The sequence below is a fragment of the Chelonia mydas genome, chromosome 3 (assembly GCF_015237465.2).
Source record: "Chelonia mydas isolate rCheMyd1 chromosome 3, rCheMyd1.pri.v2, whole genome shotgun sequence".
NCBI lineage: Eukaryota > Metazoa > Chordata > Testudines > Cheloniidae > Chelonia > Chelonia mydas.
The window spans coordinates 152,843,058-152,856,899 of record NC_057851.1 but is presented as its reverse complement, the minus strand read 5'-3'; the positions used below and the strand labels follow the sequence as shown (position 1 = coordinate 152,856,899).

Here is a 13,842-nt window from a genome sequence, read left to right as displayed (position 1 = left end):
AAGTATAGATAGGATGGTTCTAAATCTCTTGAATCTCTGTAAATATCACTTTTGCGTCACTTACCTGCTGCGGCTCCCCCAGTTTCAATTGCTTTTTTGATTTTCTCCTGATCTTCCCATCGGAGCTCAGGGAAGCCATCAACATCTGCATGGGACACGAGTCGGGCCCGCTTCCAGAAACAAGTATAATGATGCCAATGGGGGACTTTACCATCAAACATGGGTGACTAGGAAGAAAGCAACATTAGGATAAGATGAGGAAATTCAGATATACCCAAAAGGAAAAATGGTTTCAGAGTAGCAGCTGTGTTAGTCTGTATCCGCAAAAAGGAAAGGAGTACTTGTGGCACCTCAGAGATGAACAAATTTATTTGAGCATGAGCTCACAAAAGCTTATGCTCAAATAAATTTGTTAGTCTCTAAGGTGCCGCAAGTCCTCCTTTTCTCAAAAGGAAAAAAGTCACTTCTGTATATTTCCCTAGACACTTTCTTTCTAACCACACGCAGGGATTTGGGACAAGGTACAAGAATTCAGAATCCTATGGCAGTACCACTAAACTGACCTGCCACTAAGAGCAGGGTCACAAGGGGGCTTTACAGAGGGAGAACTTCACCCATGTTACAACTAGCTCTTAACTTTCTTCCCTTTCCCACATTACTCAAAACAAAACACTGACAGAATCATGACAGCACTATTCTAAGTGAGAAACGGCGCCTGGAGGAGTGTTCAGCACAGCCATCTGAAAACAAGCTCTACGTGAACAGGGAGATCTTAATTTTAGCTGGGAGGTTACAACTTGCCTTAACTGCATATGTGCCCATAAAGTGACCTGTGAGGGTCCTGTTTTTCCAAGCTTGTGTGCAGGGGTAGGTGAATGGGGAGTATTTTGTATGTATTCGGATAAGAAATATACTTCAGATCTTCACACCAATCAGTGACACTTTTCCCTTTTCCAAGGGTGCCTTGAGGTTTCAACCCAGCTCCCTTATAATCACACCTTCACTCCCAGAATTATTTTGCATTTGAAGAAGAGGGCTCCATCTCAGAGCCCTTTGGTTTTACCCCACACACTCTGCCAGAGCAGCACTGTTAAGCACCGGAGGGCCCCCTGCTAAGTACTGAAGAGGATGCTTTGGCAACATTTGCAGCCTTGGGAAGAGGAGAGTGTGATCTCTCACTTTTAGGTAACATTGATTTTTAATATGCAAAATGGACGTGTGATGTTTGGCAGGTAATCCCTAACCTGAGAGGTTTACATCTGAGAAGGACGGTGTCTCATCCGTCTGCAAACATTAGCTTTAATTTCCAATTAAAACCATCAGACTACATCACTATCAGCTCAGTAATGCTTTGAATTTACTGTCCTTAGGGCTTTTCATGCTGTATGTATGTGGGGGGTAGGGAGGAGAGAAATGTGTTTCATTACCCTTTTACAGACGCAGCACCGGTATTGTAAAACAGAGCCCACTGTTTTCCTCATGGGGCATGGAGGCACCGAACTTAAAGCTACACGGTGAATTAGTGGTAGAATCAGGAATAGAACCTAGGACTCCTGACTCCCATTGTCCCTGCCTTCATCAGACAGACTCTGTTCCCTCTTTCCACTTGTTCTACACACCTCCCTCCTGGCAGTAAAAGTAGTGAATTCCCTTCCCATCTCTACAGGGGACACAGAGCTCTCTTCTTGATGTCACTATTTTTATATCATCCATAGCAGTCATATTATAATCACTGTGGATTTTTTCTTAATCAGCTGGTGTGTGTGTCTCTTACTTTCAGCCAGACAAACTGTCTGACTGCTAAGCAGGGTCAGGCCAGGTCAGTGCTTAAACAGAAAGTCCTCTGAGTCTAAGGAACCACTGTAGGAGTCAGTGAGTGCTTCTCTATGTGAGTTAGGAATCACAGAATCATAGGACTGGAAGGGACCTCAAGAGGACATCTAGTTCAGTCCCCTGCACTCATGGCAGGACTAAATATTATCTAGACCATCCTTGACAGGTGTTTGTCTAACCTGCTCTTAAAAATCTCCAGTGACAGAGATTCCACAACCTCCCTAGGCAAGCTACTCCAATGCTTAACCACCCTGACAATTAGGAAGTTCTTCCCTAATGTCCAGCCGAAACCACTCTTGCTGCTATTTAAGTCCATTACTTCTTGTCCTAGCTTCAGAGGTTAACAAGAACAGTTTACCTCCCTCCTCCTTGTAACAACCTTTTATGTACTTGAAAACTGTTATGTCCCTCTCAGTCTTCTCTTCTCCAGACTAAATAAACCCAGTTTTTTCAATCTTCCCTCATAGGTCATGTTTTCTAGGCCTGTGAACCAACCTGTATCCTGTTGATATGAGATGTAATGCTCTGGAGCTGCTATTTGTGGATGGGATGTGCAATTAAGATTCTGTCCTGTTATGGTTAAGATGGTAGGGAACTTCTTGCAATGGGAGAAGTGCTGATGCTGATACTGACTTGGTTCTCCTCCCTAAATTCCTTTCATTTCTCACTCAGAATGTTCCCTTCAGCAAGAAGGGAAAGCTAAGTAACGGGCACGTCTCATACGATACACTGAGGATTTGCATCTCATCTGGAGATGTCACAAGTATGAGCTAATCACAGGTGGGCTCAGACTGAAGCACGGAGTAATATGTAGTTTCCATTCTGAAGATGAAGGGAAATGAAATCTTAGGGCTGGTTGCACACCGCATCTCAATGCAGCCCTTCTTGAATGAACCACAAAAGTTCCTACTGTAGCACCGTTCTAATGCACAGGATAAAAAGCTCACTTGGTCCAGGGTGCAAGTTCTAGATGGGGCACATGACCAGGCTGCATTGACACAGAGCAGCGTAAATGCCTGCCTGCCTCCCTCTCTCCCAGGCTGATGGAAGAGCTAGGAAGGAAAATGTAGGGCTGCTCAGGAGAAGGAACCCTACAAGTGCAGGAACCAGAAGATGTCCAGGCTGGAGAGCTTTGAAGGAGATGGGACCCTGGAAGAGCTGCTGAGGAGCAGGGCTCTGATAGTTGTTTTGCTGAAGGGGAAGCAAGAACCTTTTGCTGTGGGGGGGAGGTGGAGCAGAATATGGAGCTGGTGAATAAGTTACATGCATATGGTGGTAAGCTGAGAGCATGGTGGGGAGAGTAACAGCATGGGGAAGAGGGAAAGATTGAAAAACAACATGGAGGAAGGTGGGGGTACATCAAACAATGGCAGAAAATGAGAAAGGAATGGTATAAAGTGGGGGCAAGAGAGGAAACAGAGCAGACATCAAAGAGCTGGTGGAAAAAAGATACCAAGCTATATTGTGGTAGGAGTGAAAGAAGAGGAGTGAAGGGGAAAGGAAGGAAGAAAAAATGCAAAGGAAGTTTAATAAACTGAGGTTTTGTATTTTACAGAGCTAAATAAATACAAATATCCCTATTATGGGAACAAAACAAGATATGCATATCTAATGGAAACAACTAGAAGTGTATCAGTGCCTCTTAGGAAGCGGGAGAAGGCTGCAAGTATTTCTCACAGTGGCTAAAAGGCTCAGTCCTCAGGCTAGAGGGTGTAGGGCAGATTTTTCAAGCAATGCCCTAATGAGAAGAGATCTCCTTATTGTGCTACTTCCATTGGATCAGAATGCAATCACACTAGCAATAGCTAGGGTAGTTGGCACTTATCTGAAACGTCTCCTGTTGAGGAATTTGTGAAGTGCTCAACTCTGGAATGTAACCTTACTTAGTGGAAGCAAAGGCGTGGCCTCAGCAACAGAAATTAGGCCTCTCTCCACAACGGGGCTGAGAGAGCCAAGAAAGCTGCACAGCGTAACAGTACATTTTCAAAAAAATTAATCATCAGAACGATTTTTAAAATGTCCTGTGAGTTACAAAGCAAACAGCTGCCTTTTTGTCATGGTGCTTTTCATACCAGGCCTTTCCTACCCCTCTGTATTTTGGCAAAACATGCCAAATCTGACCAACTTCTGCCACCTTGGGTGGCCAAAAGGCTCTTAGAACCTTTTCAGCCTTTTATACCACTGTTTTTCCAGCAGAGGCACGGGGGTCTGAGTCTAGCAGCCGACTCTGGGGTTCTATTCCCAGTTCTACCACTGGCTTGCTGCAACATTTTGGACAAATCACTTACGACGGTGGCAGAGCCTTCCCAAAAGTGGGGGGAGGCCCCAGCACCCCTCAAGGCCAATTCTCTTCCCCCAGAGGCCCTGCCCCCCCCCACTCTTCCCCTGGAGGCCCCACCCCTCAGCCAGCCGCCCAGGGCAGGTGGAGGGACCCAGGTTCCTCACAACTACCAGCGAGGCTCTTATCCCAACCCCACTCCAGCCGAGGGGTGGAGCCTTGGAGCTGTAGCCCAGTCATGATAAGAGCCGTGCAGCCAGGCAAGTGTGGGGAGCCAGCACGGACCCTCCACCTGCCCTGGGCAGGGAGCCTGGGGGGGCGGGAACACGGGTCGGGGACTGTTCTCGGTCTCCCTCCACACCCCAGGCAGGTGGAGGGTCTGCGCGGCTACCCACAACTTCCCGGACTCTCTGGCCAAGCTCCACCAGCTGTTGGCCTGGCTGGGGAGTTGGGCCTCAGGGGGTAGAGTCCCATGGCAAAAAATGGACAGGCCTCGTCCCTCCACTTCAAAAAGTGGGAGGGCCATGGCCCCCATCCCCCTTGTCACTTACCCTCATCCCTTGTGCCTCAGTTTCCCCAACTGCAAAATGGGAACAACACTCCACCTCAGAGTTATTGTGAGCAATAGTGTTCATAATCTAAGATCCTCATATATGGTAGAACCTCATTAACCCCCACTAATGATTAGAAGCCTAATATGAATTAGTGGATTTTGCCTGATCCAACTTCCACTGAAGTCAACAAGACTCTTTGCCTTGACTTTAATGGGAGTTTGACAAAGCCCTTACCAACTAAGCAAATAAATTTAAGAGGACAGTCCTTTACAAAATAACGTTCATGTAATCTGATCATTGCAGTTTAGTTCTAATTATTTGCAATGCTCTGTTACACCAGTGAGTGTTCTGTAAAACACTAGTCTTAATTACTAAGATTGAGACTTTGCTATGGCATTATTAAATCTCTGCTGAGGCGTGAAGGGAGAATACTAATTTGTCTGTGAATTATCCAGTGTCCCAATTAGTAAGGTTTTATTGTAAGTTCCAATTACTATAAGTTACCTAGACACTTTAGCGGAGGAGGCCAGAATACAAAAGTCTGATGTATTTGTTCCATAGTGCAAAAATGTCAAATTAATTAAATGTGTTTAATCCTATCCCCAATGCCTCCTCCTAGCTCTCAAAAAGATGAAAGAGCCCTTGTATTAGTGCCCTGCAAAAGACCTCCAAATTTCAATAATATTCTAATATGAAACTTAACTGTGCATATTACACAGTATTAATTTCAGAAGGCAGCCTTGTCCAAGCCTACAGATAGAACTTGGTATCAAGGAAAAAATAAGGAACGAAGAGCCATTTAGGAATGAGTTCATTCCAAGAAAAGAAGAATAAAATACCTCTATGCTACAAAAATAACCAGGTTTAATCATGGATGTGGCCAAACTATGATTATGACATAATATGTAGGACTGTCAATTAATCGTAGTTAACTCACGAGATTAACTCAAAAAAATTAATTGCGATTAATCGCACTTATAACAATAGAATACCAATTAAAATGTGTTAAATATTTTGGATGTTTTTCTACATTTTCAATATTGATTTCAATTACAACACAGAATACAAAGTGCACAGCGCTCACTTTATATTATTTTTTATTACAAATATATGAACTGTCAAAATGATAAAAGAAATAGTATTTTTCTGTTCACTTCATACAAGTACTGAAGTGCAATCTCTTTATCGTGAAAGTATAACTTACAAATGCAGATTTTTTTTGGTTACAGAACTCCACTCAAAAACAAAGCAGTGTAAAACTTTAGAGCCCACAAGTCCACTCAGTCCTACTTCTTATTCTGCCAATCGCTAAGACATACAAGTTTGTTTACATTGATGGGAGATACTGCTGCCCACTTCTTATTTACAGTGTCACCTGAAAGTGAGAACAGGCGTATGCACGGCATTTTTGTAACCAGCGTTGCAAGGTATTTACATGCCAGATATGCTAAACATTCATACGCCCCTTCATGCTTCGGCCACCATTCCAAAGGACATGCTTCCATGCTGATAATGCTCATTAAAAAAAATAATACGTCAATTTAATTAGTGACTGTACTCCTTGAGGGGAGAATTGTATTTCTCCTGCTCTGTTTTACCTGCTTTCTGCATATATTTCATGTTATATAGTAGTCTCGGATGATGACCCAGCACATTTCATTTTAAGAACACTTTCACAGCAGATTTGACAAAACTCAAATAAAGTACCAAACTGAGATTTCTAAAAATAGCTACAGCACTCTACCCAAGGTTTAAGAATCTGAAGTGCCGTCCAAAATCTGAAAGGGACAAGGTGTGGAGCATGCTTTTGGAAGTCTTAAGAGAGCAACACTCTGATGAGGAAACTACAGAACCCAAACCACCAAAAAAGAAAATCAACCTTCTGCTGGTGACATCTGACTCAGATGATGAAAATGAACATGCGTGGGTCCGCACTGCTTTGGATCGTTATCAAGCAGAACCCATCTCAGCATGGAAGCATGTCCTCTGGAATGTGGTTGAAGCACAAAGGGACATATGAAACTTTAGCGCATCTGGCACCAGGGTGGATAAAAATCAATGATTTTTTTAAAAAAACCTAAAAATCGGATTTTTTAAAATTTCAATTGGATTTTTTTATAAAATGCTTTTTATAGGAAAAAACCTATCTAAAAATAGTTTTAATTAAGATATCTTTGAGCTATAATGTATCTCATCATGGAATAGAGATTATAAATTCTAATTCTATAGTATGAGACAATATATTCATGTAATGTCTAAGAAAAGTTTCAGAGTAACAGCTGTGTTAGTCTGTATTCGCAAAAAGAAAAGGAGTACTTGTGGCACCTTAGAGACTAACCAATTTATTTGAGCATAAGCGTTCGTGAGCTACAGCTCACTTCATCGGAGCTGTAGCTCACGAAAGCTTATGCTCAAATAAATTGGTTAGTCTCTAAGGTGCCAGAAGTACTCCTTTTCTTTTTAAGAAAAGTTTGTAAATGAGTCCAATAGTTCATGGATTAGGGACCCAACCTTATAGGGTTCCAGCAGCTTCTGTATACATTATTTAGGTTAATCTTTCTATCTACCCAATGGGACTCAGTGCTCAGTCGAGAAGATACCATCAGAGATGCTTAGTTTTGCAGTTCTCAAACTGTGGAGTTGTGTCTCCAGAGATAACATGCTTGTTAAACAGCAAAAATGTTTTTAAATAAATAAATAATATAATATATAGAGGTGAGAAATAACAGACCTCAACCCTATTGTCCCTCTGCAAATTTGTGTACACAGTGTCAATCCCTTACCTCTCTCTAAAAGTGCAAAGTTTCAAAAACTTTAATGAATAGAAGATTGTTAGGTGCGGAATAGATCTGGACAAGGAGAAGAAGTCTGGAGATAAATGTGAGAAGAGAGGGATAGGCAGTAGAAACAAAAGTGAAACTGTTTGAGCAGCATACTCCAGAAGTCTTGAGGTCTTTCTGAGTATAGCCTTCATTGATTTGAGATCTACCATACCATTTTCTCACTAGAAGGAAAAACCTGTAATGGCAGCAGGCCGTAAAAGAGACCCAGTTTGGGAATATTTTAATGAAGTTCCTCTACCTGTGGGTAAGACAGGCATGCGAGCAAAATGCAAACAGTGCAACAAAAAAATGCAAGGCCTGGTAGCCCAAATGAAACAACATCATGAGAAGTGTTCCCTCTCAGGAGGAAGCTGCATTGAAGATGATGAAAGGATCATGTCTGAACATGCAGGATCTTCAGGTTGGTAACAACCAACAAGAATGCACTTTTATGTAGAAATCCATGATTAAATCGAGTCATGATTTAAATCAATTTGATTTAAACCAAATCCACCCTGTCTGGCACATAAATATCTCGAAACACCAGTTACAACAGTGCCATGTGAACACCTGTTCTCACTTTCAGGTGACATTGTAAACAAGAAGCAGGCAGCATTAGCTCCTGCAAATTGTAACCAACCTTGTTTGTCTGAGTGATTGGCTGACCAAGAAATAGGACTGAGTGGACTTCTAAAATAAAACAACGTAAAACTTTAAGAGAATAGAATGCAGTTTTTTTTAAAAAACAATTCTACATTTGTAAGTTCAACTTTCATGATAAAGAGATTTCACTACAGTACTTGTATGAGGTGAACTGAAAAATCTTTTTTGTTTGTTTTTTTACAGTGCAAATATTTGTAATAAAAATATAAAATGAGCACTGTACACTTTGTATTTTGTGTTGTAATTGAAATTAATATACTTGAAAATGTAGTAAACATCCAAAAATATTTAAAATAAATGGTATTCTATTGTTGTTTAACAGCGCGATTAATCGTGATTAATTTTTTTCATCACTTGACAGCCCTTATAATATGTATTCCTCCTGCCTGTGTGGACTGAAAAAAAGTCATGAGGCATCATAAGCACATTTTAACCTTGGTAAATTCCTGTCTGTCTGTACCAGCACTTTGGTAGACAAGGCATCAGCTGCCACTAGTGTTTTCATCACCACTAAACTCCTCCAACCAAGACTAGAGGAGGCAGTGCTTATAATACTAGTACTGTACTGGGCCTACGCTTGCACTACACTAAAAGTCGTAGGCTAGAAGCCCTAAGCTAAAACTTCTTTATCCAACAGGTTTCTTTCCTTTCCAGACAGGTAAGAAGCAATGTTCTATAAGGCAGCGGAGGGCAAGCCGTATTTAAACATGGTTATGTTTAAAAGTACAGACAGGGTCTGAGATGAAAGGCTGGTTACAGTTTTGTTTTGTTTTTTAAACCACACTAGTCAAACACAAGTTTCCCTGAACACCACACTTTTCATCAGACCATGGGGAAAAGCAGAGCAAGGTGTGAGAATGCACTGCTAGGGTGGCGATACAGACTTCATTAAAAATGCAGAAATGGGGGAGGGAGGGCACGGAGATGCAAGCTGCCACTATAAATAGATTAAACTCATCTACAGATTGTCAGGAGGGAAGATTTAGGCCAGTAACAAACAACATTGTTAAACACATACATTAAGCTGCCCAGGAAAAGGAAAGAATGTAAGTGAAAAAACCTCCACAGCTCTTCAGGAGACTGAGCTTACACTTCAACTGTATGCATCGTTTTAATCTCCAGCCCTCCCCATCTCCAATTATTTGTCTCCACATAAATGTCTCCAAGCTGCAGACTGAGGTAAACAGAGCATTGTAATGTGTTCAGCAAATGATAAGCAACTCACAAAACAATAATATTGAGGAGAAAAGCACAAATATTGCCCAGTCAGGAAGTTAATGAACAGTTAAGTGTCCAGGATCACATGGACTGTGAGAACAAGGGATAGAATTTCTATTGCTTTCCCCCAACTCAATAAATCACATCTTCCTGCGAAATCTGCTAACAAACTCAATTTAACTAATTCAATTCAAACAAACAGGGCGATGAAATTAAAATGGAAGCCATCTAATACACAATTTAAGGTTTTCTTTGTTTTATTCCATCAAACAGCCACAGCAAAATAAAGCTGTGACAACGCAATAATTTGCGAGATTTTAATATGCTGTCTGCCTTTTATATTGCATTGTATTCTTGCTCCCTTCAGCCGATGCACTTCGAATACACCCTTGTAAGGGTAGTGGGAAATCAAGTCATTTCTTCTGCCTGATGACAAATTTCAGAATAGCAGCCGTGTTAGTCTGTATCCGCAAAAAGAACAGGAGGACTTGCGGCACCTCAGAGACTAACCAATTTATTTGAGCATAAGCTTTCGTGAGCTACAGCTCACTTCATCGGACGCTTATGCTCAAACAAATGTGCTAGTCTCTAAGGTGCCACAAGTCCTCCTGTTCTTTTTTCTGCCCGATGTGCACAGAGCACAACATCCCACCACATCAGCGCCCCCTCCTTACGAGCATAGGGGGCTTCACGCGAGCTTGCAAGCAAACGCAGGCCCGCACACACGCTACCGACTCCCCGCGCTTGAGCGACCTGCCGCAACTCGGCCGGAGTCGAGTCGGAATTCTCTCCGGCACCGCCCCCCAAAACTCCCCCGCACAACCACCCAGGGAGCCGCCATCTGGCCCGCGGGCACTAATCCCGGCCACCACGACGGCGGCGGACAACGCAGGGCGACCGAGCGGACTGGGAACCCGCACGAGCCCCGCCCCGCGCCGGAGCTGCCCAGCGCCGTGCCGGGGAGGGCCAGCCCCGCGGGCCGCCGCCGCCGCTCCACGTGCCGCGAAGAGCTGCACTGGCCCGGCGCGTGCCGCACCCGGGCCGCTCTGCAGCCCGCGCGGCCCGGGGGGGGGGGCGAATGGGGCGGGCCCCGCGCCCCCGGCGGAAAGCGGCACGTGGCGGCCGGGGCCGCGCGGCCCCCCCCCGGGGGGCTGCCAGGCAGGCGGCGCGGCAGCCGCGGGGCCCGTGGGCGGGGCCGGCTCCCCTGTGCCCACGCGGTACCTGCACCATGATGGCCAGGCGCAGCGAGTCCTTGGCGATGCTCTCCCCGCATTTCTTGCAGGAGGCGCGGCCGCTCTTGGCGTACTCGGCCCGGTACAGCTTGTCCGCCGGCTCCGCCATGGCGGCCGGGGGCGCGGGCAGCGCAGCAGCAACAGCAGCGCCGAGAGACAGCGACCGACCGACCGCCCCCCGCGCGAGCCGAGTGCCGCGCGATCCACCCGGGCTCAGCCCAGCCGCCCGAGCCGCCGTTCGGCGATCGACTGAGGCTGCCTGGCGGGGCTCGGGGCGTTCCGGCTCGCTACGGTGTATCAGTGGGAGGAAGGACGTAGCCAGAGGCGGGCGGGGGAAGAGAGGGTGTCACGTGGCGTCCCCTGCCCGAGCCGCGCTGTATAATAGGGGGAGGGCGGCCCCCCGCATATACCGCTCCTTGGCGGCGCTGCTGGGCGAGTCGCTGCAGTCCAGGGGCACCTAAGGCTGGGGAACGTCTGCTGGCATCTAGTCAGGTCAGCCCATTGCCTGCTTGTTCACTTCCAGGCTCTAGAGAGGTTTAACCTTGACGTTAAAGCGGCTGAGGCTCTTTATACCCTTATCTTCTAGACCAGTGCATAGATGTGCCATTATAACTGTCCCAGCAAGCCCCTCCTGGGGTAAAACTCACAGGAGGAGGAAAATTGCACTGGGTTCCAGAGAGGTCCTTCCACACTTTACCAGTCCCCACTCTCCACATTATCCCACAGCAGACCAGTGGCATCCACATCACAGCTTTGTGCCTCTACATGGGTGGCTTTAGGGAACCAAAACCCCTCTCCCAGCTCCCTGCCAGCATGGTCCCAATGGCTACAGCTGTTCCCCCGTTCCTCTTACAGGGGGAGTTAATACAGTCTCTGTGAAACTCATCAGAGCCAGTAAAGCAAGTTGGATGGAGTATGTGTGTCCTAGGATCTGGCGTGACCCATCCACCCACACATTCTCAGCTTCCTTTCCCCATATGGAACCTAAACATGCAGAGAGCCCCCTCCGAGCTGCCCCAGGGTGGTGGTGTTTCGATGTTAACCGCCACAGAATTCAGGGGAAATCTGCAGGTAGCGAAGCACTTCTGTCCATATATCTCAGGAGCATAATCTGATCCTGTGTGATCTCTCTCTGTGTGTGTAAACGCCAGACTAGATCACAGAAAGTCACTTGAGTGCAGATGCGAATGGACAAAATCCTGTAGTCTCTGCTGACTTGTACGACAGGTCTTTCAGTTTAGCTCAGGTAGTGTCCACTTGCAATATAGTGGCTCTGTAGTGAATGCACAGATCATCCTTATCCTTCTGGGCACAGACTATAATCTTAGCATTCTCCCTAATTAACAAGGTTGCTGAAGCTCCCAGGTTTGATCTCTGTTGTAGACACCTGCATGTACAGTCAATGTGGAACTATAGTTAATTAGGTCAGTATGTAACTTACATAACTTGCTGTAAATTCCACCGTGACTGAGATCATTACAGAAGAATCCCAATGTCATGAACTAACTGGGCATTGCAGAGCGGTGTTCAAAAAATCAAAAAGTTCAAAAATTTGAACATTTAAAAATTACAGTAAGTACAGTGTGTAACTTAATGTGCAAATCATTCAGTGACAATGTACATAGTGAATGGTAACAAATGTATGCAGTGTATCTTACAATCTTATATGAACATAGTGTACCTGTAGCCACTGGTGAAATAATACACTTCTGTTCTGAGTGCACATGCCTTCTACTCACTGCCAAGTACATATGTGTAGCTTCTTGATCGAGGGATACAGTTTTTTTTCCACCAGGAAAAATGATTTATGCAACCGGTTGTTCATAACATCAGTGTCGTAAAATCGGGGTTCTACTGCAGAACTTTGCTGCTGAAGTTAAATTTATATACGATTTCTGCCCTTCACACTACACTACAGCATTATTTTATTAAATATCCCTAAGCTTGACATCACAGAAACCTGATATGGCACTGTATGTTCAGTATACTTCTGGGAAGGGAATCAGTTGCCAAAGGTGCAGGAATATGATTTTAGCTGATAAGGTGACCTATATTTAGTAGATATTGACCTATTTACCAAGAACTTTACACAAGAAGCAAATTCCAGAATGCATATATTATGGAAAAGAGGAAACAATGTCATTTGGTATTCATCCAACACCCAGGAGATATACAGGACTGCTGCAGAGTCAAAATGCTGCAGAGTCTAAGATGCTTCAGTAACAAAATAAAAAGATATGGGGTTTCAAAAGCACGTATCCAACCATTGATTGCTTTGTGATCTGAGAAGATGACAACATAGCTTGTAAAGCTGCAGGCATAGCCATAAAATCTGGGAGCTGCCAAAAGGGCCATTACTTCAAGTTGTGCGTGAAACTGTACTGTACACGTCAGCAGTTTCCATCCTTTGGGTCATCTCTCATTCTCCGGTCTCTAGCACAAACACAGATTTGCCTAGTTACTTGCAACTGGTTGCTCATCAGATGCTAAGTGTGTCTTATAAGTCATGGCACTCTTCCTTTAAAGAAGAGCAGAGCCTAGCTCTTCTCTTGAAGCACAATGGCAAATAACATACAAGTGTTCAGGAAGTAACTGAGAAGGACTATCTGTAAGTGGTTTGTGTCACAGTTTCAGAGTAGCTGTACCTGTATTCCCCTCTCCATGATTCCGCGAGGGCACCCACTTAAAGTTTCCAGCTCCCAGTTGTCACCTGTCTTGGGTGGAGACCCATGTCTCTCTCCCCTCTCACCAGGGGTTTTAAGGCTGCACAGTTCCCTGCCTACATTGTGATATCCCCAACAAACCAGTCTGCCTAAAAGCCAGCACCTGTGCTTTGCTTTCTCTCCAAGGGCTGTGAACAGCATATTGCCAGCAGTTACAAGTTAACACAGGTCCTTCTAAACAAGCACATGTGTTCTTAAGGTAAAAGTATTACAGATAAAACATATAAACAAGTTACATATAAAACATATAATAAAATATTCCATATGCATGCTAAAAGCTTCCCAGAAGTCATGCATCAGTCTTATGGGGCCCTTAGTAGGCCAAAGTCTTTCCAACCCTTCTGTAAGAGGTGGGGCCCCCCTTGGACAGAAGGCCCTGTCCACTTGGTGGATGAGAAAGAAGGCCCTGAGCCAGTTAAACCTAGCCTTTTGATATCAAAGGCCCTTGCTTTGTCTATTGGTCTCAGGAAAACCCAGCGTGAACCAGTACATGCAAACCTCCCCAGGGTGTGGCACCTC

At 44.8% G+C, this 13,842-nt stretch overlaps 1 protein-coding gene and 1 long non-coding RNA gene across 2 annotated transcripts in view; both read right to left on the bottom strand.

The window, feature by feature from the left end:
- The window catches only part of PARP1 (poly(ADP-ribose) polymerase 1), a 53,635-nt gene extending 42,688 nt beyond the window's left edge, over positions 1 to 10,947 (bottom strand). The window contains exons 1-2 of the mRNA XM_037895618.2: positions 10,590 to 10,947; positions 65 to 227 (exon numbers count right to left, since the gene is read on the bottom strand). Of these exons, the coding sequence (XP_037751546.1) occupies positions 65 to 227; positions 10,590 to 10,709 (283 nt within the window). The 5' untranslated portion in view covers positions 10,710 to 10,947. The remainder of the gene's footprint in view (positions 1 to 64; positions 228 to 10,589) is intronic.
- On the bottom strand, positions 9,608 to 10,329 carry LOC119565834. Its single transcript, XR_005224836.2, has 2 exons — positions 10,043 to 10,329; positions 9,608 to 9,794 (listed from the first exon to the last, which is right to left on the bottom strand). It is a non-coding gene; the product is annotated as an uncharacterized LOC119565834 (long non-coding RNA).
- Positions 10,948 to 13,842: the final 2,895 nt, after the last annotated feature.